Source organism: Lutra lutra, chromosome 13 (assembly GCF_902655055.1).
Source record: "Lutra lutra chromosome 13, mLutLut1.2, whole genome shotgun sequence".
NCBI lineage: Eukaryota > Metazoa > Chordata > Mammalia > Carnivora > Mustelidae > Lutra > Lutra lutra.
Window position 1 is genome coordinate 82,149,751 of NC_062290.1, and position 22,379 is coordinate 82,172,129.

General features: G+C 36.7%; 1 protein-coding gene across 1 annotated transcript in view; it reads right to left on the reverse strand.

Moving 5' to 3' along the window:
- The window catches only part of C5 (complement C5), an 86,361-nt gene extending 68,499 nt beyond the window's left edge, over nt 1–17,862 (reverse strand). The window contains 6 exon segments of the mRNA XM_047699377.1: nt 2,452–2,534; nt 4,525–4,616; nt 7,519–7,589; nt 11,028–11,190; nt 14,064–14,256; nt 17,713–17,862. Coding sequence (XP_047555333.1) covers nt 2,452–2,534; nt 4,525–4,616; nt 7,519–7,589; nt 11,028–11,190; nt 14,064–14,256; nt 17,713–17,777 — 667 coding nt within the window. The 5' untranslated portion in view covers nt 17,778–17,862.
- Between the last annotated feature and the right edge of the window lie 4,517 nt (nt 17,863–22,379).

A 22,379-nucleotide genomic window follows, 5' to 3' on the forward strand; every position in this document is an offset into this window, starting at 1 on the left:
GACTGTATTCTATGTATCTTTGAATATCTCCCCCTCCCACCCTTTTCATGAGTCTTAAATATAGTATACACTCAATGAGGGTTTATTAAATTGAAAATGGAAAATGAAAACTCTTGCTTATTTCAAGTTCCCTTTTATGTCATAACCCATAAACCTATGGTTTATGGACATAACTCATCCGGTTACCCAACCAGAAACCCATCTGGTTTCCAAATTCCAACATAAAACTCTGACTTTAGTCAAGAAGAGAAAGCTTGGGGAGCCTGGGAGGCTCATATGCTTAAGTGTCTGCCTTCAGCTCAGGTTGTGATTCCAGGGTCCTGGGATTGAGCCCCATGTTGGGCTCTCAGCTCAGCAGGAAGTCTGCTTCTCCCTCTGCCTCTGCCTCTTTCCCCTGCTCATGCTCTCTGTCTCTCTCTCAAGTGAATAAATAAAATCTTTTTAAAGAGAGAGAGAGAAAGCTTACAATTAGCTAAAAGAAAGAACACCCATACAAAATTTAAAGTTAGGGTAGAAAGGAAGGAGTTCTCTCTCTCTCTCTCTCTTTCTCTCTCTCTCTCGCATTGATTGCCCGAGAGAAAACAATTTCACCTGTCAAAGTGGCACTGCCTTCTCTTTAGACTAACTAAGACCATGTACCAGGGCTTATGGATTCTAATTCTATTAGCCAGCACAACCATTAATAGAAAATTGGGTAACTGAGTGGCCCTGATATTGTGGACAAAGATCGACACATAAGTTTAACATAAGTTGGCTTCATATATGGGTCATATTTCCTAGACAGAGAAGTCTAAAAGAAGAATGCATTTTGTTGCTCTAGGCTGCATTCCTGTGTTACCATAGATGAAGGCAGGTGTATGTATGAGGTAAAGGAAAACACTTCATCCTTTCATCTAGTACCTACTTGCTGCAGAGCAGGCACACTCTTATTAACGGGTATATCGCAATGAACAGAAAGACACAAACCTTGTCCTTACTGAGCTCACAGTCAAGCAGCGAAGATAGTGATAAACAAATAATTACACAGATGAATACCTACACCACAGTTATGAAAACCAATATACAAGTATAGGGAATCCATTCTTCCTAAGAAAGAGAAGTTAGGAAAAGATTTGCTGAGTAAACGGCTTTTCAGCTGAGACTTGAAAGATGAGTAGGAGTTGGCTAGGTAATCAGGGAGGGGAGAAGTATTCTAGGCAGATGGAACATCATATCCAAAGTCCCCACTGCTGGAGGGAAGTAAGGGGATGCACAGTATAAAATGAGGCTCCAGAGGAGGAAGGCGGGACCAGCTCAAAATAACGATTCTTATTTTCATTAGCAAAGGAATGAGGAGCTACTGGGGACTTTTCAAAAGTGAAATAACATGATGAGATTTGCATTTAAAGATTTTGGCCAATATCAAATGAGAATAGCTTGGAAGAAGATATAGCAGTTAGGAGGCTTTTGCAGTAGTCCAGGAGGGGGCCTGGTGATGAATTGATGAGGGTGGCCTCAGACAGTAGGAGGTGGATTAATTCTAGATATACACAGGAAGCAGTAAAAATACTCGGAGGAAGGAAGCTCAGTTAGGATTATAGGTTATTGAGAGCCCATTATCTTTTAAAATTGTTTCAGTGTAACAAATTTTTTTGGTCACTGTTTTTTTTTATTTGTTTTGTTTTGTTTTTTTGCTAATTGTTAAAATTTGCATATTTATTCTCTGTATTATTATAAGTCTCCTGGAGGAATTAAAAAATGACTTCAAACAAAAGAAAGTTAAATTCGATATCAGAACACACAAATGCTTTAAAACAACTACAAGAAATGGAGAGACAGGGGAGTCTGGGTGGCTCAGGTGGATGGGTGTCTGCCTTCAGCTCAGGTCATGATTCTGGTGTCCTGAGATTGAGCTCCGTTCCCTTCGTTGTGCTCTCTCTCTCTCTGTCAAACGAATGAATAAAATCTTAAAAAAAAAAAAGAAATGGAAAGATAAGCTTTTTATATGTTAATTATTAGTCATCAATATGATTGATTTCAAAATAGGGATGTCTTAGATTTCCAGATAAATATATTAGGGATTTGTGAGCCAGAAGAAAAATAGTACTGAACTCGGGGATGGAAATCCAGTTGTTTCTTTTCCGTCACTAAATGGTTGTAATGATTTGAGTAAATCTTAGTCCTACTGGGTTCTGCTTACCTCATCTCTGCCTATTTAAGTTTCTCCAAAAATCACAATTTTTGCCTTTAACTTGTCAAGCTTCCTGGGTCACTAGGTTTCTTCTGGTTCTGTGATGAGGAGCACAAGTCCCGAGAGCTTGATGGACTTGTTCAAGCTCCACGAGTTCTTGTTATCATCCCAGCCAGGCTGCCTCATCTTTATCTGGGAGTGATTCTGCATTAAGTTCACTAATGAAAAACATAACTGCAAAAACACTAACTTTTTACAAATAAACTTTTGTCACAAATTACCATATTCTTTGATTTCAAAATATGCCACTCCAGTTGTTGAAAAGTCCTCTTTATATTTAGCTCGGATTGTCCACACACCATATCTGGGGGAGACAAAATATTTAAAATTATAGAAGTCATCAAATATTTTTAATTTATCCAGAGGAAATCTAATTGATTCCTGTTTTAGAGAAGAGAAAGTAGAGATGTATTTAGCCTAAGTAATATATTTTATTTGTGCAGAACTTTAAGTAATAAACAGAAATAATTGAATGTTTTCAGGATAATAAAAATGTTTAAGTAATGAGTTTTTCATATTCTGTCATTTTTTTTCAAGTACTTTTGTCTTAACATAGTCAATAGCTTTGATTTGAAGGGCTTATGAAATCTTTGAAGATTATTTAATCCTGGAACATAGTTACACTAACATAATACCAAAATCACACTATAGTAGGACATCCATACTAATGTCTCTAGAAACATAACAGGTCAAGATTTTCCAGATGATAAAACTCACACCTCACATAAAAGAAGTTATGGTTAGAGACAAAATATGGTTTATTTAAAGAGGAAAATGAACTGAATTTAATTAATAATCTTCATTTAGAAATATTTACTGAGTACTGGGGTAAGAACTAGAGGTAAAAGTGAACAAACTAGAAGAATTTCTGCCTTTATAGAGCTAACAGTCCTTGAGATTTCCAATTCCCACTTCTCCATTTACTGACAGATTAGATTTGGGCAACTTGCTTAACTTTATTTGTGCAATAAAAAAGATCATATTTATTTTGCACATTGGTTATGCAATCAATACACTTAATACTATGACTATTATCATCATTAATTCAATGAATATTTGTCAAGTGCCTGTTATGTTAAAGTTCTGAAGATACAATAGTGAGCAAAACAGACAAAATAAGAAGGCAAATAAACAAACAAACCAATAAATAAGTGTAACACTGAGATACGTGCCATGAAGTATATAAATAAGAGAGTTAGAAAAGGAGAGGGACTATATTAAATTATGCATCCAGGGATAGCCTCTTTGAAAAGGGAGCATTTACTCTGTGTCCTAAAGAATGAGAAGTCTGCCTTGTGAAGAGCAAGCTGAAGCACATTCTAAGCAGAGGGAACAACATGTGCAAAGGTACTGGGGTAGGAAAGTAGTGCTCATGAGAGGCCACCATGCCTGACACATAATCTGTCAAGGAACAAATGGCACAAAATACAGTTGGATAATAGTTGGATAAATGATCATAGTTATAAAATAATAAGATCAATTCTATGATATAGAGCAGGTAGTATTTTCAAGGAAGTATGCAATTTAAAAATTAAATTCCCAATTTCACTCACATTTCTAGAAAATCTTTAGTGAATTAACTACAAACAACAAATTAACTGTGAGCTCCCTTCCAGAGGGCAGAAAAATAACCACAAGAAGATTTTGTTTTAAAGTTATATTTAACCATTTATGAGTACAGTTATTTGTCCTACTGTATTATAAGTTCCTTGAAGACAGGGACTGTGGATTATTCATTTCTATTTTGTATATCTCACTCTCTATGTGCTTTGCACATACCAGGAATGTGTTCACCAAATCTTTATTACATTGCATTCTGTTAGAACTTGTTCTTAAATCCTTTAAAATGAGGCCCCCCAAAAAGAAATGGCTCTGAGAACCCTCTCCCTCTCGAAATCTGCCTTCTGGTAATCTATGCAGACAAAGACTATGGAGCACCAATATTTTTATAACTCTCAGAGCAAGGCATGGGACCACTCCAGCCCTTTTGACTGATAATCTACTAGATTCCTTGAAGGGTAGAGGGCTGATGGTTTATTTGCTTTATTTTATTTTAATGCCAGTGAGTTAACATACAGTATTATATTAGTTTCAGCATACGCTATAGTGATGTGACAATTCTGTATACCACCCCATGCTTATCCCAAGTGGACTCCTTTGTATACTCTCATCCCTTTCATGCTTACACCCTTGTTAACAACAGGCAGCTCCATTTGACTGGTTATCTCTCTCACAATCCAAAGTTCCAGATGTGTTTTCTAGAGAAAACTTTATTAACAAATACTTTAAAATACTTAGGATTAGTTGGAATCTTGAAGTCAGGAAAAGAGATGATTCCAGTATAATCGTTTTCTTCTACAATGTCCACTTCTGATCCTTCGGGATCCTTTGAATAAAAACAAACAACCTCAAAGCATATAAGCCACATTAAAAAAAAATCAACTGATTATAATATCTTTGACCTATAGGAGTATTTACTAACAAAGATCTATGTCTTCAAATTAAATACGAAGGAGGAAGATAACTTAAATATTGTGGAAGCAAATAGGGTTCATTTAAGCTACTTCCCTCCCTCTTTGAAACTGTTCTCCATCTCCTGCTACACGCGCGTGCATGTGCACGTGCACACACACACACACACACACAGATGGAGAGAGGAAAGGAGGAAGAGAAGGTGTATATTGGTATCCAGGATATCCTTGCCACAATTATCCAGAAGAGACTCAACTTTCTATTGCATGACTAAAATTAGAAATATAATAATAATAGAAGTTACAACTAACCAAACATGAACTTATAGGCTTTATAGATACCAGAATCTAAATTTCATATCTGTTCATTTGAACTTTTCCAAAGTAAATATACTATAAAATGCTTTAACTAGCTAGACATTTTATAACTGTGCACTATGGGTATTTTGAACTTGGTAAAACACTCAAAATGGTTAAACAAACCTGAAATTTTTCATAAAGCTTCCCCATAAACTCCCCTTTGTATGTGGGTTTGAAAATTATCAAAACAAGGTATTTTACTTTCTTTGGACTACATGTAGAAGTTCATTTTGACAGTAACACAGAAATTTACCACCATGGGTCATGACTGTGGAATTCATGGCTGGAATTTTAAGGTATTTTTCCCTGAAGTTACAAAGGTCTATTCTGCCAAGGATCAGGATAGCAGCTAAATATCGGCGGGGCTGTTCTTTTTCTCTGCAGCTGATCATGCACAGTACTTGTAAGATGGTATCTCTTGAGCACTATTTTCAGGACACTTCTTGTACACTGCATCTCTGTGGCTCTGGGATCAGCTTCCTCAGTCCTCTCTTCCTGGGGCAGCTCCTACATGGGACAACTGGCATCCACTCTTCCTTGTGTGGTGCCAGGATTTTTCATCACTCAAGCTCAACCAGGAGGAATAAAATAAAAAGCATCTGTCCACATCCTCTGGTATTTTCTGACAGAAAAAGGAGGACGTGTGAACTGGACACTTTCCTTCAATCCTTTCCAGACTCCCTACACCACTCAGTCCGTTTATTGTTTATCTCACTTCTTAGTATCTCACTTCTTAGTCCTCCCTGCTGCCATTGGAAAACTTGTGCTATTTCTTAGTTCTATTTTGTAAAAATCCACGTCTATTCTTTTAACTGAAACCTATTCTATTCCAGAAAAGGATTACTGTCAGCCATGACTCTTAACTCCATTTGGTCTGCCCTCAGAGCCCATGTGTCATTTGCCCCACTGTATCATTCGTTTAGTTTATCCTCCAGTGTGCTTTTGTTCAGCAGTATCTACTCAGTGTGTACGTCTATTCCTACACACAAATCTTGGGTTCCAGAGGGATAGACTCACAGCTTTAGGACAAGCCAGCACACTCAGATGGTTGTCGTTGACTGGTGAATTCCCATCCACTTCCCTGCAGTTGTCAGTGCTACTATCACCGGCTTCCTCTTCCCGCCCTCATTTAGGCAGTCTGGGAGGCCACCCTTTGTGTTTCTCCTGCTGCTGATAGCACGCCTCTCCCTGCATCGGGACTTCTGCGGCAGCCCAGCCCAGGGTTCCCTCACTGCACATTCCTTCACTTCCACTGCAGTGGTGCTCATGGCTACACATGTCCCTTCCATCCTTGGTCCTGTCACTTCAGTAAGTCTGCAGGAACGCCCCACCACCTGCTATGTGAAGTCTTCACTTCCAGATCTGGTGATTCAAGTGTCTGGCCCTAATCTAACCTTCAAATCTTACTTACCTCTCTGTTGCCAGGGATGCCTCTGCCCTGGAATCAGGTTGCTTTCTTCCTGTCCAATCCCTTTCACCTCTGACTCTGCTGTCTGTAGCTCCTTTCCAGCAACCCGCTCTTGTCTTCTCTACCACTCTCAATTCTACTCATTGTTCCAGGCCCAGTCCAAATCTCTCCTCTTCCTTGATGGGTCCTTTGGCCTCCCTAATTTTTTTTCTGGACTATGGGAGTTTATGGTCTGTATTGATAGTTATCAACCACAGTCTTGGCCCACTCTGATGTTTCACAGGTAATTCATTATAAAATAGTTAGACGTTAGAGTTTGTGAAAGGTTTATGATTTGTGTAGGCTATAAAGCATTCAAAGTTATCCCTATACATTCCTCTTTCTTACTTGTGTTCTGGTAAGGTTTTCATCTTCTAGGGTGGTTAGTAGGAGAAAAGTTGCTGCAGTCTGCAGGGAAGGGCCATGGGTAATATACCTACTGTTAATAGGTGAACAGTTATTTCCCCACAAAAATTTTGTAGGGTTGTGACACAAACTGGGTAAGACCATGGGTGCTTGTTGCCCTTGGGCATGTTATCTGTTACATATGTCATTATGTCATTGCTGAAAAAGGGTTGATAACTGCTGATCCTTATCTCAGGTTTAACACTATTTTTCACATGTGCTAGTATATTACTAAACTTTAAGTTTCTTAAGTGTAAGTGCCCAGATTGTAATTCTTTAAAATTGTACAAATAAAAAATCTCATATGTAATATTCAATAATAATCAATTCATAGTGATTGACTGATGCCCTTTAAGAAAGAAGCCATGAAGGATATATTTAAAGGATTTAGTTCAAAATCAACTTGCTGCAAGTGAATTTTCATGAGTGTTTTACATTTATCTATTGTAAAGGTATAGACTTACAATGTTTTACTTACAGAAGATGTTAGGTAACGATTTACCCAACATTGAATGAGTTAGTGTGGTATTAGGGCAGGGTTATGGAACAATGTATCTTATCCTAAAGATGAGTTAAATTATTATTTAAATAAAAAACATACTCACTATGTACGTTAAGACAGTTTCTCTTTTGGCTGGCTTCAAGTCATCATTCAGTGAGTAAACTCTAACCTTTACTGTAAAAACAATTGATATCATCAAAACCTCTGCTAAACACAAGGGTATTTTGATTTTTTGCAATAATCATCCTTAAAAGAGATGAGTATAATTTTAAAAAATCACAAAAATTGTTTATCACAAAAATTCATACTTAAAGGAAAGAAAATGTTACTTTACAGACACGTATGTTACTAAAGATTATTTTCCTTTAAAGACAATCCTCTTGGATTCCTCTAAAGAGCTACTTTTCCTAGTGAATTTAAAGTACAGTCCACTTTATCAAAATATATTTCCTTACAACTTTTTGGGAACACACAGTAGGCCATCGTTTATTGAGAATTTCATAGTAGCAAAATAGTGATCTCTCCCTTATGGTTATATGAGAGTATACTATATTGTCTTATATTAGAGTTATGGATTTTAATGGAAAATTAGATAATTGTTAGATTCACTAAGCCAGATCCTATAATTATTAAATTGTTAAATGAGAAATGGCAAAAGTTCAAGAACAATTAGTTCTCTTCATTTGTTTCTGCCCATGAAAAGATCCCTGCCTTTTAGACAATTGCATCTGCTTAGAAGTGAACCCTTAGCTGCTTGAGACATGCTATTCTAGTTCCTTCCAACATGACATATAGTGATTTCTCTGATGTTCATTTACTGATACTCAGATCATTTCATGGCCAAAACTTTACTCACAAAATAAAACTGAACTGGAACCATAAGCCCTTTAAAGAGTCAGTATTATGTAAAGCTCTACATAAGAAGTCATATTAAGCTCTCCAAAATTGGTTTCACTAAAACCATAAGGTCAAAGCAAAATGTTTAGTAAATACACCCCCCCACACACACACATACACTGTCTTGCTGTTCCCCTTCTCCCAACTTTTGTCCTCCCTCCTATATTCTTCTCTCATCTTGTGTCCTCCCTCTTATATTATGGACATAACCAGCTCATCCCTTAGCATCACTGGGACGCTAGCAGAGGCAGAATGTCAGAAAAAAGTAAAAGCTCATGCCCTGGAGTTCAAAACTTTGGTTTCACTCCCACGACTACCACTTCCTAATGGCCCTGGAGTAGGACACTTAATCCCTCTAAATCTTAGTTCTCTCATTTTAAAATAGAACTGTTAGTATCTGCTTTATAGTGTTATAAGAACTAAATGAGACAAAGCTTTTACATAGCCTGGCACACAATAACTACTCAATAAATGCTTTTTATATATTTTTTTGTATTATTATTTCTTTTTTTTTTTTTTTTTTAAAGATTTTATTTATTTATTTGACAGAGAGAAATCACAAGTAAGCAGAGAGGCAGGCAGAGAGAGAGGAGGAAGCAGGCTCCCTGCTGAGCAGAAAGCCCTATGTGGGGCTCGAACCCAGGACCTGGGATCATGACCTGAGCCGAAGGCAGTGGCCTAACCCACTGAGCCACCCAGGCGCCCCTGTATTATTATTTCTATGTCTACTGTTTATCTGCTTTCTAACCGAGTTTGTATTTAGATTAGAAAATTAATCTTGTCTTCATAACAACAGTGTATCAGAGGCAAGATCAATATAATTCTTTAGTACCAAAAATATGGCTTGTTAGGTTTTTAAAAAATGTACTGATGCGGGTGCCTGGGTGGCTCAGTCAGTTAAGCGGCTGCCTTCAGCTCAGGTCATGATCCTGCGGTCCTGGGATAGAGTCACATATCAGGCTCCCCACTTAGCGGGAAGCCTGCTTCTCCCTCTCCCACTCCATCTGCTCGTGTTCCCTCTCTCGCTGTCTCTCTCTCTCTCTCTCTGTCAAATAAATAAAATCTTTTAAAAAGAATGTATTGATGCCTTCTATGTGCAGGAACTATGCTGTACTTGAAGATATGGTAGTGAGAAAAATCAGACATGGATATCTTCCAGTGGGGTGGAGGAGAGAGTGAACATATGACTACACAAGAGTATGTACAATTCCGGGGTGGGAAGCACGACAAAGAGAACTGCCAGGCTTCCTGAGAACACAGAAGAGGGAGTTCTGAAGTGGTCAGAGAGGTCAGAGAAGGCTGCCCTCTAAGGACGCCATGTAAGAGTTGCGTAGGTGTTAATCAGGCAAAGTGGGGGTGGGGGTGGGGCTTGGGGGAATGAATGTACCAGGCAGAGATATACAGACCTTCTCATGAGGGGAGAGGGGGGAAGAGTGTGAGAATGCAAATAGAAAGAGGTCAGTTTGGCTGGTTTACACAGATAAGGGGGAGCATGGTGACTGAGAAAGCTGGAGGGGAAGGCATGACACAGGTTGCATGTAATTGAGGGATTTGGGTCAATAAAGTCCTTATCCTACAAAGCCTTGAAGATTTAAACCTTTATTCTAATGATGCTTATATTAAAAATCCCTCAAGGATCTTCAGATTAAATGTGTGGTTTAGGACATTAGAGCTATAAATAGGAAGATTTAATCAATTTCTAAGGGACCACTTTTTAAAATCCTTTTTTTAAAAAAAATTTATTATTTTTATTAACATATAATGTATTATTTGCCCCAGGGGTACAGGTCTGTGAATCGTCAGGCTTACACATTTCACAGCACTCACCATAGCACATACCCTCCCCAATGTCCATAACCCAACCACTCTCTCCATACCACCCCCCTCACAGCAACCCTAGGTTTGTTTTGTGAGATTAAGTCTCTAACTAAGAGACCACTTTTAAGTAATTTTTTTCTTCTATGTAAATAAGGCTTTGTGCTATTCCACAGATCAGATAGTAATGGAAAACACTTTCCTAGTGCTTACTCTTGTTCTGGACGCTGTTTTAAGTGCTTTACTCATATGAATTCACCTACCTCTCACAACAATTCTGTGAGGTAAATTTTATTCTCTCTATACTGCCCTTTCTCCCACTAACAAAGGAACCATGAATACAAAGCCATGTTCTATTAGAAATTTTCTTAGGTAGTTTCCCCTTAGAAAATTAATATTCATCTATTCTGTGATCTAGTTTATTCTTTGCTGAAACATCTGATCCCCTAGGGTTGGATTTATTTTCGGAATTTGAAGATTAGCTCCAAAGTCAAAGGAAGTTGTTTTTATGAACCTGGCTCTATAATAAATTATTTTACCATTGCCAAAAGTATATCTGCAATTACATCTTACACTTGTTTAATAAATAAGATATAACACAACATTTCACCATTTTAAAAAACTTTCTTCTTTGTGGAAATAACTAATGGGGCAGATAATATAATTATTGATTTTGTAGGTTCCATATGAACTTAAAATTTATATTTAAGTTTAAATTACATATCTAGCAATCTCCATATAAATTTTAAATTAAAATATATTTATAAATGTAAAAATCATTGGGAGTTGAGACTCGAGCAAGCTGGAAACCTGTTTACACTTAATTTCAAGTGTTAAAAGATCTCTACAATATGTCAATCACCTGCTCTGCACCACAGAAAGCATCATCTTATACCCTACCTGACTGTTCTGGAGTGTAAACAGGTTTGTCTGTATGAATGAAGAGATATCCATTCTCATCGGTTATTGGCACTTTTTTTGATCTTGAAAAATGCTTCGATACAACTTCCAAATACACATGTGAAACTGACTTTTGTCCTCCAGACAATTGTTTGGGTTGTATCTGTAAAAGAAAAAATTGATGGAATGGAGTATAATTTTCAAGTTACAAAACATGTTGATTTTCTAAATACTGCTGTCATCTCGTTAGAACACACACAAAAATGAGTGTATGTATTTAACCATTTAAAAAGTAGTAGAGACTGGGGCACCTGGGTGGCTCAGTGGGTTAAAGCCTCTGCCTTTGGCTCGGGTCATGATCCCAGCGTCCCGGGATCGAGCCCCGCATCGGGCTCTCTGCTCAGCAGGGAGCCTGCTTCTTCCTCTCTCTCTCTGCCTGCCTCTCTGCCTACTTCTGATCTCTCTCTGTGTCAAATAAATAAATAAGATCTTTAAAAAAAAAAAAGTAGTAGAGACAGAATAGTGAATAAACTTTACTCAAACCCTGTCAGTGTCAAATATCATAGATAAAATTTAGCTTTAAGCAATTAAAAAATCTTTTGGTTTGCATGTTTCCTAGATTTTATATACATTTAATAAAACTACTACTACAGAAGCTTCTTAACAAACTCTCACTTGGCCAGCACTGGATTAGTGTGTTGTCCACTCCCTCAGTTCAGCATCCTGACAGATGTTCGGGATATGTTGTACTATATCTCCATCCCTCTGCTCCCACCTGTTGAGCTGCATGCTTTCTCGTTTGGTGCATGTAATCGTAATTATCCACTTTACATTGCATGATATGCAAATATAATACATAAAGAGTAATAAAAGAAAGAGAAGTGTTTCTATGAAAACTCAGGCTTTGGACACCTGGGATAAAAGTTAATCACTAAAATCAACTGCTGTGGAATCAGGCATGAGAGCACCGTCAAAGTTTGGAAGGTGGTAACAGCCCATAAAGATTCTGCTCTCAGACTGCCTTGCAAGTGTCTTTAAGTTCCTTCTCCACTTGAAAGGAACAGAAACTGTCAACAAAGATGGTTCGTTAAAGATGTGACACGTAATAAATAAGATTTGACATTCCAACCAGGGGACCCATGTTTAAAGAAAAGACCTTGGCATAACATCAAACAACTGGCAAACAAAGATACATTATAATGTTAGGATAAAATTAAATGCTGAAGATATGTATCAAGTTTTATGATTCTCTACTTAATCTTTCAATTAACTATTTGAGTCCACACGAGTCATGAGAACTTTCTGTGATGATGAAAATATTCGATATCTATGTCGTCCAGCATGGTACCTACCTCTTATTGTGACTCATAAACTGAAATTTTTTATTTTAGATAAATTTGATTGATTTACATTTAAAGGTAATAGCCACGCTAAATATCTTAGTGACATCAGGTAAGAGTGTTCACTGACACTGGATGGCTCAGTCAGTTGAGCGGCTGCCTTGGGCTCAGGTCATGTCCCAGGGTCCTGGAATGGAGCCCTGCATTGGGCTCTCTGCTCAGTAGAGAACCTGCTTCCCTCTCCCTCTACCTGCTGTTCTGTGTACTTGTGCTCTCTCTGTCTCGCTGTCAAATAAATAAATAAAATCTTAAAAAAAAAAAGAGTGTCCACTGAAATTAATTGGGAAATTAATTTTAATTCTTAATAAATCTAGTGAGGGGAAGTATTTAAGAAATTCAAACATTTACAATAAGAACATTAATAAAAATTCTTTCATTTGGTTAGAATTTATTTAGATCAATGTTTCTCAAACTTGAGTAATATATAGAATATTTTAATTTAATTTTAATTTAATATATAGACCTCTTTGAAAGGATAAAATGTTCTGAAGGACTCTCAGTGCTGACTTTTAATTATTTATAATATAATAAAAATTTATTTTTATTACAATGATACTTAAATATGTACAACCCAAGACTAGGTGTAATCTTATGTTTAGAAGGTTTACATAATTATGAAATCAAAACAAATTTACAAAATAAATTCAAAGTACTAAATATCAATATAATTCTAATCTTAAACTGTTTTCAAACTTCAAATTCTTTTTAAAGAGTTCACTTTAAAGAAACACTGGTCTAGGGTTGCCTGGGTGGCTCGGTTGGTTAAGTGCCTGCCTTCAGCTCAGGTCATGATCCCAGGGTTCTGGGACTGAGCCCCACTTCAGGCTCCCTGCTCTGTAGAGAGCCTCCTTCTCTCTCTCCTTCTCCCTCACCCTCTCCCTCACCTGCCGCTCTACCTACTTGTGCTCTTTATCTGTCAAGTAAATAGTAAAATATTAAAAAAATAATAAAAATAAAGAAACACTGGTCTAAATGAACATCAGAGTCCCTTTCAAGTCTAGTAGTGTTTCATTTTCTGGTTTTTTATTTTTGAATTTTTATCAGACTTTAAAACAATATTTTGAGTATAAAAGTAATTTTTAGTTAGAATTTTAAATAAGAAATGAGTTGCAAGCTCTTCTCTAACCAAGGTACACTATAGTATCAAAATAGAAGGAAAAGTTATTTGATCCATATTGTTCTTTGTATTAACTACAGGTTGTCAATGAGAGCTATTCAGTTTAGTAATCAGTAATTTCATTAGTTTTGGAAGCTATAATTGACAAATACCGGATAGCAGTCTTGGGTTTTTGTAGGCAATGCATTACAGATCAAGATGCATATTCATATTTTTCTATTTCTTTGTAATGATAGTTTTCGCAGTAAACATGTGTTTTCAATTTATTTCCAAATATTTTTACATTAGTGCAATTTTATTTTCCAATACAAACATCATAATTTATATGTATTGCTAAAAAAGCAGACCCGAAAAAAATTTTCCGTTTCATCCATATTATCACTGGTGACTGACATCACTTAGTATCCACATAGTGGTAAGTGATATAAATGGCCAAATCTCTATGTTATCAACATTCAAGCTTGGTATACATTTTACTGAGAATATTCTGTTTAAAGAAAATGAAGAATAAATACATACTGTTAAGGTTGCAGAGTTCTGGAATTTATTTTCTGAGGATAAAGTAACATGGCCTGAAGAGTAACTAAATTTTTTATCAGGATAACTTTTAATAGAGATTGTTGCATCAAATTCTTCGATATATCCATAAGCTTGTATTACAATATTTTCAGATGCTCCAACACGAAACATTTTTGGTGCCGAAATGACATACCTGTTGAAATAGGAAAAGAGTAGGATCAATATCTTGAGGTGATTTATTTTGTTATATTTCTAATTTTTTCATCTCACTTGAGAGATTCAAATAGGCATATTTTCTCAACTTAAAAGTGATTATTTTAAAATCAAAATTTCTTAGTGATCCATGATAATCTCAGCATAGTTTCCAAGAAGAAGTAGCTTAGAATTAAGACTTGAGAAATAGAACTGGAGATTCAGTTAACCTTTAGAAATAATAACACCTTCCCTGAGCTACTGCAGCAGAGAAAGACTTTAAATGCTGTTGTCTGGAACATGTAAATAGAGTCAGTATTTTTGCTCAATGAAGAAAAAGGCAACAAAGACGCCACTGCTTGAATTGCAGCTCTGTCATCTACTGGCTGAATGACCATGGTAAATTCACCAACACTTTTAAGACCAAAATAATTTACCTGTGAAAATATCACCTTCCTGACCAGCTTGCAGTAAGGAGGAAATGAGATACATACATACTTTGTAGATATGTATGCTTTACATATGTGATTTGTACTCAACAAATGTTAAGATTCATTAATTTCACTAAATTAGTTAAAAGGAAGTAATTTTAGAAGTATTGTGTTACACCATGAGTGGATAAAGAAAACAATATAGTAAGAGTGAGCTGGGAGAAGGCATTTAGAAACAGAAGGAGTGATGGAGGTCTTTGAAAAATAGTAACAATCGTACAACAATAATGATATTAATAAGTGAATAGTTACCAGAGGAGAGGCTGCATTAGGACTCTATTTACAACTCTCTTAATTTTACAACAGGCCAATAGTGTAGATACTAATATTATTCCTATTTTGCAAGTGAAAAGAGGATAATTTGAACAAGGTCACATCGCTTACAAGTGAATGAGGCAGAACTTTATATTCAGGTCTTTCAGTAGTTAAATGTGTATAATTGAGGTCAAGGTTACAAGCTATGTTCACAACCACAGGCTATTACTTCCAGTTTTATTTTTCATGTGGTTTATACAAGAATAGTAATGAATCTATACAAGTTTTTAAAGTAACATTTTTAAATGTCTGTATTTTCATTGTTTTTAAAAAGAAAACTTAAAAATACAAACTAGGTTATTAATTAAATATCATGAAATTTTCTCATTTGAATAGTGAGAGCTACATGTGCTAATATAAAGGAAGACAGAAGTGTGCTTCAACCCAAAAGGTCATAGATACTAATTCAAGTGACAGAACAGGCCTGGAGGCCACCTGCCACTGCACTTTGCAGAACTGTCAACATTAGGACATTTAAAAAGTCAGCAAGTCTTTAGTAACAATGAAATTAGCTTGGAAGCAATTCCATCCTTTTAAAACATCTGGCAGTCTCCTACATGACAACTAATTTGGAATCACATATAGACAAATTATAAAAGAGCTGAAAGATTCTCCAGAGTTCCAGCCATCATCTGAATTCCTCCTACACTTACAGAAGAGCAGAAAATGAGAAAAGTTAAGCTCTGGTGGCAATAAGGTACATTTCCTGAAATCTTACCCTGTGCTAGGCACTGTTTTAAGGAATATCTACATAGATATTTTCACTGTGTTGCTACAACCACTCTGTCACTCTGTGAGAAAGGTCTTATTATTACTCTCATTTCACAGATGAAGAAAAGTGGTAATTTACTTGCCCAAGGTCAAGCAATTAAGTTATAGAATTAGGAACTGAACCCAAGCAGCCTTTTTCCTGAATTAACAATTTCAATTGCTATACTAAACTGGATTTAGCAAGAGTTTTATAATCTGAAAAATCTAGGGGGGCGGGGAAGCTATTTCAGTTTCAGCATTCTGAGAAGTTTTATCTTTTCCAGTTTAATATTGTTTTAATTTTGAATTGTCTATGTGGTGGTGGCAGTGATAAAACATAAAATATTCAGTATTTAGAAGTCCCTAAAAGATGGCTTTGGAATCACCCTTCATACAGGTTTTGGTCCTTACTGGTTTATCAGTACCACAATCACATAAAAAAATCGTATTTAAAAAATATATCACACTTTTCTTATTTTCTTTCAACAGTTTAAGAAGATCAGGCTACTGAGCTTGCAGAGAGGCAACAATATCATTTTGGCCTCTACTTAGAATGTTCTTTCCCCAGATATTTACATAGTTTGTTCCCCCCTCATTTCCTTCAAACTCTGTTTGAGGGTCACCTCCTTAAAGAAACCTTTCCTTTCTACATTTTTGGGTAATGCTCCATTATTTCCTTATTCTCAGATTCTCCTTTATTTTTTTTCTTCCTTGCATAATAACCACCTGACTTTATTTATTCTTTCATTATTGGTTCATTGATCCATCCTTGATTTGCTTCTCCCACTAGAACGCAAGCTTTATACCATCTACTATATACCCAATGCCTATCACATGGTAGGTGCTCAATAAATTTTTGTTGAATCAATCAGTTAGTCAAATTAATTAAACTGGTTGCCATGCCACAAATGGTACACTCTCACTTTTTCAAAGAGAAGAGAAGAGATGCTCATTAAAGGCCAGTACAGCATAGTGGAAAGAATTCAGAATAATGGGACCCGGGTTCTAGTCCTAGTTCTACCACTGATTTGAACCCACTAATCTCAATATTTCTTGAGTTTCTGCCACTTATCTTTTAAAAAGGGATATACAAGAACTACTTGGGAAATGGGGTGATTGTGGCTGTGTGAAAAAATCAGATTGGGGTGGGAGAGTGTTATAAATTTATGATAGCCTGGGTATACATTTATATTTTACATATTTGTATATATAATTTATGACAAAATGAAAAAAAATTGAATTGGTATGAAAGAGACCTTAATAAAAGCCTTGCTTTTGTCTCCTGCAAGCAGCATGATCTTTGGCATGTCACTTTCCCCTCTGTCTGGATTTATCCTTATTTGTGAAATGAGTAGATTCAATTAGATACTCTCCAGTTCCTTCTCAGTACGAAAATGTAATTTCTAGACACAAAATCAGTATTTTTAAGGCATACCTTAAAATGCACAATATTTCAATAATAACACTAAAATTTGTGAAGAACTCACAAATTTAGAAATAATTACAACCTTTTTTTCAAACCACAGTATTAGAATGGAACCCAAAATAACACTTGCTTTTACTATGTATAGTAACTGGAACACACAAAGAAAACTATGTACCAAATACAAATAATCAATCAATGGCAAGAAACTTTATCATCTTGAGTTTATTTTGTGCTTTTTAGAAGAGGAAGTCAAACAATCACTTATGTAAACTTTTATAAATAACAATCCCATAAAGCTGACGTATTGTTAGCCATTCATCACATCAAGATGCTTCCATGACATTCTCATTCAGAGAAGAGACTATTCACTTGGTATTCTAGGAAGTAGAAACTTATTTTCAAATTAACACTGTTAAATTTTTCACTCATTGCAACTAAGATGCATTGAAAAATGAAGATGAATTCTTTTACTTACGTTTGCTCCTGTCCCCAACTTGTACCCAGAAAGATTAAAAAACAAAGTATGCCCCAAAGGCCCATGGCTGGAATTAGCAGTAAACCATGGATATAACCTTCTTGAAGTTACTCTCCTTTTAAGTAAACTGAGCTTGAAGAATTTGGGTAAATTAGTTTACTGGTTAATTATTAATGTCAGAAAGAGAAACTAATCAGAACTGAAACACCCTTTAGTGCCCAGATGTAAAGGTATTTACATCGAGAGATTTATTTTGATTAATACAAATAAGGGTACTCTAACAGGGGAATTTGGCACTGCAATGAATGGCTCAAAGCCAGAAGCTAGTAAGTCTCATTGCCTTTGGACTTTCCCCTCTCGATTAGGACAATCATTCTGATGTATCATCTGTGAGCACACCTTTGGTAGATCCACTCTGATACTGACAAAGACTCACTTGGATTCAGTTTCAAAATGAGGTGATTTGGGGATGGGTCTGGTTTGGACAAGGCTCCTAAGGTAGTCTTTCTAGAGAAATCCTGAGTAGTAGTGTCAGTGGCACTGGAAATGGCCTAAGGATAAGATGGACCTGCAAAGAAGCTCTATGAAATGGTTCCTTGGTCTGTCCCAGTCTAGAGAAGAAGCTGAACGTTAGGGAGAGGAAAGATTGTGATAGGCAATGAAAATGCTATGCTGAGGACCTGACATCATTCCCTAGGAGATAGCCAAGCAAATACTTTAATATTTGGTAGGGAGTGGATAGCCTCTAATATCTCTTAATTCATACTACACAAACTTGAAGTTTGTACTCATTCTGATGCAGAATATCTTTTTTAAAAAAATAAATTCGTGTTTATACTTTTCAGTGAAGATTTTAATAATTATAATATAAGAAACAAAGAAAAACAAAGCTTCCTATAACAAATGAATCTAGTAACTACAGGATGAAATAAAAATTTTTTAAATTAACATATAATGTATTACTTGCCCCCAGGGGTACAGGTCTTACACATTTCATAGCACTCACCTAGCACATACCCTCCCCAATGCCCATAACCCCCCCACCCTATCTCTACCGTCCTACCGCCCAGCAACCCTCAGTTTGTTTCCTGAGATTAAGAGTCTCTTATGGGGGCACCTGGGTGGCTCAGTGGGTTAAGGCCTCTGCCTTCGGCTCTGGTCGTGATCCCAAGGTCCTGGGATTGAGCCCCACATTGGGCTCTCTGCTCAGTGGAAAGCCTGCTTCCTCCTCTCTCTCTGCCTACTTGTGATCTCTCTCTGTGTCAAATAAATAAATAAAATCTAAAAAAAAAAAAAAAAGAGTCTCTTATGGTTTGTCTCCCTCCCAATCCCATCTTGTTTCATTTTGGATGAAATAAAATTTTATCTTTGAGATTTTTATGTTTTATATTCACTAGAAAAATTTTTATACACAACCTTCCTTTTATTTGTACTCATTTCTACCTTACTATATAATAGGTATTCTATTTTATTTTATTATTTTTAAAGATTTACTTGATAGTGAGCAAGAGGGAGAGAGAGAACTCCAGCAGACTCTGCCCTGAGCACAGAGCCTGGCTCGGGGTTCAATCCCAGTCCCCTGAGATCATGATTAAGCACTCTATTTTAAAAGAAACAAAACAGATTCTCTAAACATTTTTCTATAAGTCAGATGTTTTATGGTTGCATGGCATTCCTTGCTTTGAATTAATAAGATTTTACTTTACCAACACTTCAGTATTAAACATATTAGAAAAAAGTCCCACAAAGGAAAATTTGATACACAAATTTCACTAGTGATATTTCTTGCAAATGTTATCGAAATGATAAAATCTGCCACAACTGTCTGGCAATCTAGCCCATTTGTTTCAAAAGGGAATCTGTATAATGATTAAACTGGGTTGCGAAAGATGGACCAAGTTAAAACAAACAAAGTCCTTCTGTCATCATTTTCGGGAAAAGATACTTTGGAGAAAACAAGAATACTCAAGTCATCATGAATAATATTTGCATTTTAAGTGCAAGGAATTTTGTTTGTATTATAGAGTCAATACTGATAAATGATATTTGAAAACCATTGGCATGCTTTCCTTGTAGAAAATGTTTTTTTTTTTAAATAAAGGATCTTGGGTGGCTCAGTCAGTTAAGCTTCTGACCTTTGGCTCAGATCATGATCTCAGGGTCATGAGTTAGAGCCCCGCCTGGGGCCTGCACTGAGTGTGGTGTCTGCTTAGGGTTCTTTCCCTCCCTCTCCCTCTGCCTTTCTGTCCCCAACCCATGTGCTCTGTCTCTCTAGAAATATAAAAATAAAAATAAAATAATGGATCTCAAAGGTCTTCAATAAAACCAAAATTCAATTCACAGATTTTCAAGTGTGTTTAAACTTTTCATCTGTCTTTTAAACATGATTCAGAGGTGGATTCTTCCTCACATTTTAAAATTTTTAGGGAGTCTTTGGCTTTTATACAAATAAGAATCTTTAAAAGAAGAGAATCCAGATCTAGCACAAACTTTGGTGGTCACCTGATCTTCCTGCTAAATGCCACATCAGTTCTGCCCTCAGGACAGAGCCCAAATGACTTCACTTAGTTTCATAAGGCCCTTTCTGATCTGGGTCCTACTTAGTTCTCCAGCCAAGTAGCTTAGTTATTTATTATTCCCCAAAGTCACAATGGCATGAAGGTGTTCCTAGCAGGGGACTAAACAGTCAAATACTATGATTATCATTATTATTATTATTATTAACCTATTTATACCCTCAATTTGGTATGTTATCAGAAATATGGGCTATATATGGGTTACTGCTACCAGTCCTGCAGAAAGCAGCCTACTCTGTCTAAGTGCTCGGCCATAACATCAGTGTGAGAGGGAATATTGGGGCACAAACTATATCTAATTGGGAACCTCCTAAATAAATCCCTCTCATTAGTCACTTGTCTTCCTATATATTTAAATGGATTACAAAAATATTTAGCTACAATAGTTTATGAAACAAAGTCTTAAAAAAATTCCAATGTGTAAAATAGTATAGAGGTGTTCCAAGTGAAGCACAATGGGTGATCCTGCTGTCTGCCTGTCTTCCCCACGTGCATCCCCAGATGGCCCTTGAGGAAACTCAATGGGAACTCTGGGGTTCCAGGACATGTGGTTTAAAAACTATTGACTTGGGGTGCCTGGGTGGCTCAGTTGGTTAAGTGACTGCCTTCTGCTCAGGTCATGATCCTGGAGTCTCAGAATCAAATCCTGCATCAGGCTCCCTGCTTCTCCCTCTGACCCTCCCCTCTCTCATGCTCTCTTTCTCTCTCTCTCTCAAATAAATACAATCTTTAAAAAAAACAAAAACCTGTTGACTTAAAGCACCAAACAACCTCTTCCACGTGTTCTCATTTCACTTGGTTCATTCCTGTTACTTCCACCAACATTTCCAACTCCAGCTTGAAATTAGTTTTTCAGTTGATCAAGCCAAACTTGGGGTACAAGCACAAACTTTGGTGGTCACCCGATCTTCCTGCTAATGCCACATCAGTTCTGCCCTCAGGACAGAGCCCAAATGACTTCACTTAGTTCATAAGGCCCTTCCTGATCTGGGTCCTACTTGGTTCTCCAGCCAAGTAGCTAAATTATTTATTATTCCCCAAAGTCACAATGGCATGAAGGTGTTCCTAGCAGGGGAATAAATAAATACTATTATTATTATTATTAACCTATTTATACAGGTTATAGGAGGAGAAAACAATCTCATTTCTCCTTATGCCCAAGAGCCACTGCTTTAGCTGCAAATTAAAGTTCTCTCCCACATGATCTGGGCTGTCAACACCAAATCCTCTATAAGTCCCTTGTTCCTTCATAATCTTGTACTTGTATACCGCATCTGAGACTCTGGTATCCCCACATTGCTTAGAATTCACCACGGACTGCAAGAGGCCTGGGAGAGGATAATGGAAAAGTAAAAACTCTAGATGTTTACTTCAGAAAACTTTCGCACATCTGGATAAAGAGACCAGTACAGGAATGCAAGTCGGTACAACCACTTTGGAAAACAGTGTGGAAGTTCCTCAAAAAATTAAAAATAGAGCTACCCTATGACCCAGCAATTTCACTACTGGGTATTTATCCCAAAGATAGAGATGTAGTGAAAAGAAGAGCTATATGTACCTCAATGTTCATAGCAGCAATGTCCACAATAGCCACAATGTGTAAAGAACCCAGGTGCCCTTAAACAGACGAATGGATAAATAAGATATGGTCCATATACAGAATGGAATATTACTCAGCCATCAGAAAGGATGATTACCCAACTTTTGTAACAACTTGGATGGAACTGGAGGAAATTATGCTAAGTGAAGTAAGTCAAACAGAGAATGTCAATTATCACATGGTTTCACTTTTTTGTGGAACATAAGGAATAGCATGGAGGACATTAGGAGAAGGAAGGGAAAAATGAAGGGGGAAAAATCGGAGTGGGAGATGAACCATGAGAGGCTATGGGCTCCAGGAAATAAACAGAGAGTTTTAGAAGGGAGGAGGATGGGTAGAATGGGTGAGCCTGGTGATGGGTGTTAAGGAGGGCACATATTGCATGGAGCACTGGGTGTTCTACACAAACAATGAATCATGGAACACTACATCAAAAACTAATGATGTACTGTAGGGAGACTAACATAACACAATAAAGAGAAAGTTTAAAA